The sequence below is a fragment of the Cavia porcellus genome, unplaced genomic scaffold, assembly GCF_034190915.1.
Source record: "Cavia porcellus strain 051 isolate PalLab524CR breed Dunkin Hartley unplaced genomic scaffold, mCavPor4.1 scaffold_1, whole genome shotgun sequence".
NCBI classification, from domain to species: Eukaryota; Metazoa; Chordata; class Mammalia; order Rodentia; family Caviidae; genus Cavia; species Cavia porcellus.
Window position 1 is genome coordinate 143,188,980 of NW_026947484.1, and position 4,568 is coordinate 143,193,547.

Below are 4,568 nucleotides of genomic sequence, written 5' to 3' on the forward strand. Positions count from 1 at the left end.
CCCACGTAAGTGACTGGGTCCAGATGTTCCAGTCACCCATCTGAGGGACTGAAGTCTATCTGCACTTTACTTGAGCAGATGATACCAATCATAGTACAATAGTACAGTCTCAAGTTATTGTTTGACTCTCAGGGAAGCATGTAGGCCTGGTCATTGCATCTTTATCGTGAGGTGTAGGCTTCAACAAATGCCCCTCAAGCCTGAGTTGTGACGCATTCTCATCTTCGGCACTGACTCCTTCAGGTGTCTAGTCCTGTCTCACTGCCTATTAATGTGTGTCTAACTGAGCTGCCTATAACAGTGCTAGATACAGCAAAGCTTTGGGCCTTTGTTGGTCATCTCTGCGGAGGCTTGCAGGCCTCGTGATCATGTATCCATCTTGGGACCAAGTTTCTATCCATTTAACCCTTAACTACAGGCTTGGTTTGTCTCCTCTCTGTTCTGACTCTATCTTGGGCCTGATTCCTTTTGAGCTGCCTGTCAACTTCTATCTAACTTTGCTATCTGTAATACTTTAGAGTACGTATATGTCTATCACGGAAAATTCCTAAGAGTGGAATTGCTGGGTCACAAAATAGATATATTTCAGCTTTCATAGAGACTGCTAAACAGATTTTCAAAGATGTTGTACTAATGCATAATTTATCATTTTATACAGAGGATAAGAGTTTTCGTTCCTTTCCATGCTCATCAACACTAACTGTTTTCATTTTTGCCATTGTAATAGATGTGTAGTAATAACACATTGTAGTTTTAATTTGTATTTCCTTAATGACTATGATATCAACAGTTTTCACATGTCTATTATGTATTTGAATATTCTTTTATAAAGTATCTGGCGTATCTTTTTGACAATTTTTCTATTAGCAGTCTTTTTCTTATTGACTTATAAAGGTTATTTATATATCTAGAATGAGTCTTTTTCAAGCACTGCACATACAGTCTCACACTCTGTGGCTTGCCTTTTCACTATGGCAGCATCAAAGACTACAAAAATTGCTCTATGCATAGCATTGAAATACCTGCCTTTCATTCTTACATATGTTCTGAAGGGAAAAAAGCCCTACTGTCATTTTTCTTCCTCATGTCTCTGAAAGCCTAAATTTATGTAATCTAATAGTCACAGGGAAAGAAAAACTAGGGGAAACTTTCATGGTTATGTACAGAGGTGTATATTGAAGGGGAGAGCATTTGACCTGACATTTGTTTTGGCTGATGATATTGTGTGTGGGTATTCCTGCCAATTCTGTAGCTCACAGACATCTGGATATGATTGCTATTTTGTCTTAAAATATGTCACCCTGTTAACAAATTTTGCAGAAGTTAGGAATACATTTGGTTTTTCATTTTAGTGTAACAAGTTATCAGGGACTTAACAAGTTAAAACAACACATTTATTATCTACCAGTTTCATGGATCCAGCTTAGCAGCATGCTCCACTTAGAGTCTCACACAGGCTCCTAGCAGGGTGTTGACATGACTGTGCTCCTTTTTGGCCCCCTTGCAGGATGATCAGCAGAGTTTACTTCCTTGTTATTATGGAACTAATGTTCCTCTTTCTTGTCAGCTGGGAACTCCATTGTTTTCATGCATTTTTGGGTCTGTGATTTTTCAGCTTGGCTGCTGCTTCAGCCTTCCAAGAGAGTCCTCACTGAAGGGGAACCTTTGACCTTGAGGTGTCATGGATGGAAGAATAAGCTGGTATCCAATGTGGTTTTCTATTAAAATGAAAAGCCTATTAACTTTTCTTATGGATATTCTGCATTCACTATTCTGAAAGCCAACATGAATAACAGTGGTGTCTATCACTGCTCAGCCAAGGGAAGATTACCTGGCCCATTCACATCCCCAAGAGTACCTGTGATGGTGAAAGGTAATGTATTTAAATAGTTATAGAGCTATAGTTGAAAAGACCCAAAGGACCAGCATAAATCATGTAAATCCTCATTTCAATTCATAAGAGATAAACTGCTTCAGTGAGTGGGTCCCTTCCATTGCTCTTTCCAGTATACCGTGTCCTATCAATAATCACAGGAGCCAGGCATAATGAAGCCCCATTTTATCAATCTGATTTTAGTTTGCAAAGAACAGAGACTCCTTCAAGCTAGCTAGAAGAGTTATTAGAAAATAGCCCAGTAGAACTTCATGAATGCTCATGGAAGTGGAAACCAGCAAGACATTAGGAGCTGGTTTCATCTGTCTCTCAAGGACAGTACAGCCTTTCTGGTCCTACTTCTCTCTAAACATCTGCAAACTAAGCACCTTCCCCTGTCCAAGTTTACATGTAGCTCTTGCTCTGACCATTTCACGGTCTTTCCTCTCAGCACCCATACTCACCAGTGACATTTTTCCATCAAAAAAAAATTCATTCCTGTGGGAAAGAAATTACTGTCTTGGATTACTGTTTGAGAGAGGAGCACAAGTAAGGAAACACTGAACTGTCAAGGATGTGAACTAGTGCCTACTCTGGGCAGATCATTACCAAGAGGGTGCAGTTATATAATAACATGGCCATTCGGGGAAGATTGGGCCATATAAAAGAACTCTTCTCTATGGATGCAAGCAAGCTGGTAGCCTTAATTAGGTCTGATAGGAAACCCCCATAGTGATTCTCTAGTAAGTGGGAAAAATTCAGCTTATGGATGCAATTTCTTGGGGACAAGTTTCCAAGATGGGAGAGGGTATGACCTTGTAAAAGAACCTTGATGCTGAAGGAGACAACTCTGTCCCCTATCAACTTTCTCTTCAGAGCTGTTTCCAGCTCCAGTGCTAACCTCATCCTTCGGTAGAGGATCCCCACTTCGGCAGAGGAAACTAGTCAAGCTGAGCTGTGAGACAAAGTTGCTCCCACAGAGGTCTGGCGTGCAGCTTTACTTCTCCTTCCACATGGGCAACATGACGCTGAGGGCCAGGAATACATCCTCTGAGTACCACATTCTAACTGCTAGAACAAATGGTTCTGGGTCCTACTGGTGTGAGGCAGCCACAGAAGATGGAAATGTCCTTAAGCGCAGCCCTGTGTTGGAGCTTCAAGTGCCTGGTGAGTGAGGACTGGAAGCCACTGGCAAAGGAGAAGGGGCCATTTGCTGCCATGGAGCTGAGGCTTGTTTAGGGGTTTGGTGATGGCCCAGCCAGAAGGAGGAAGTCTTTCTAGGAAAAGCTTGGGGTTGGGCCTTTCCACCATTGGTTCAGAACTTTAATATGCTCTTCACAGACGTCATTGTTTCCCTTCCTGCCTTTATTTTCCTTCCCTTCACCTCATTCTTCCTTTTTTTCTTCTCCTTCATTTTCTGCTCTCGCTTCCTGGCACTCTTGTGCCACCTTGTTGCCCACTTCTCCATTGGCATCCCTGCCCTGTCCCTCACCAACCATCTCACCAGAATATACTGAGCTTCTCCAGTCTGCTGCTAGTGGATCTGGGAATACAGACACTGGGGTGCCCATTTTGATTCACATAGTGGATTTATAGGAAGTGATCTTGTAGACAGCACAGAAGAACCTGCCCGAGTGTCTGTTAAGAGAGGTAGTGAAATGGTGAGTTCAGGAGGAAAGATTCTTTGGCAAAAACAAAATAAAGAGAATCCTCGCCCAAGCATAAAAAAGTAGAAATAGCAGTGATCTCTGAAACTAAGGGGTAAATCCTTAGCTTGGTTCCTTGGTAGTTAAACTCTTCCAAGGAGTTTGTCCCTGGTGGACAGCATAGAGCCCAGCTGGAGCTCCCTCCAGTTCTCCAGGCCCCCAAATTGCCAGTGCCTCATGGGGACTAGCACACTAGGCCTCAGTCAATCTCATTCCAGACAGAACTCAGCCAGATTCCTCTGATGTCTAAATAGTGTCTCTTCTCTGTTTTTCTGTTTCAGACCTCCAGACACAAATTTTTGTCTGGCTTCACATCCTTTTCTATATGCCATTGGGCATAATGTTTTTGGGAGATACTATTCTCTGTGTGAGAATATGTAAAGAACTGCCAAGCGAGAGAAAGTAGAATTTAGAAGTCGCTTCAGCTTCTGATCATGGAGAGGAAGTAACTTCGGAAAATCCCAAAGACATTTACAAGAAGAAGTGAAGTATAAGGGTCAAGACCTACAGTGATAAAGGACACATGGAAACCCTGGCAGGGAGACAAGCATTTTCTCAGAGGGTGGCCATAGATTTAGTGACTGTGGTAGCGCTTAGACATAAATATCTGAAAATTAAATGTCACTTTCCAAAGCTTATAAGTGTGGGTTCCATAGCTTATACTCTTAAATAAAGCTAACTTCAGTTGAGACAAATGTAGAAATTTGGTAATCAAAGATAATTTAAAACGAGATCTACTCTAAAGAAATCTTCAAAAGCTTGCAAGTCAAAAAAAAAAATTAGAAGTCAAATCTGATAATTCTACTAATTTGAAAACTAGTATATTTTGAAGGACCAGGATAAAACGTTGAGTGTTAGGGTCAGGGATTTAGCTCAGTGGCTCAAGTGCTTGCCTGAAAAGCGTGAAGTCATGAATTTGATCCCTGGTACCAAAATAAAAGTTGAGTGTATGCCTAACTACAAAGGATAAAGGCACAAAATGAGAGCGA

The 4,568-nt window shown here is 41.5% G+C and overlaps 1 protein-coding gene across 1 annotated transcript; it reads left to right on the forward strand.

Annotated features, from left to right (window-relative positions):
- The first annotated feature begins 1,501 nt into the window (after positions 1–1,501).
- LOC100723974 (high affinity immunoglobulin gamma Fc receptor I-like) lies at positions 1,502–4,207 on the forward strand. The gene is made up of 3 exons (XM_063257011.1): positions 1,502–1,873; positions 2,750–3,040; positions 3,861–4,207. The coding sequence occupies exons 1-3, from the start codon at positions 1,786–1,788 to the stop codon at positions 3,983–3,985; spliced, it is 504 nt and encodes a 167-aa protein (XP_063113081.1). The 5' UTR covers positions 1,502–1,785; the 3' UTR covers positions 3,986–4,207.
- The last annotated feature ends 361 nt before the right edge of the window (positions 4,208–4,568 follow it).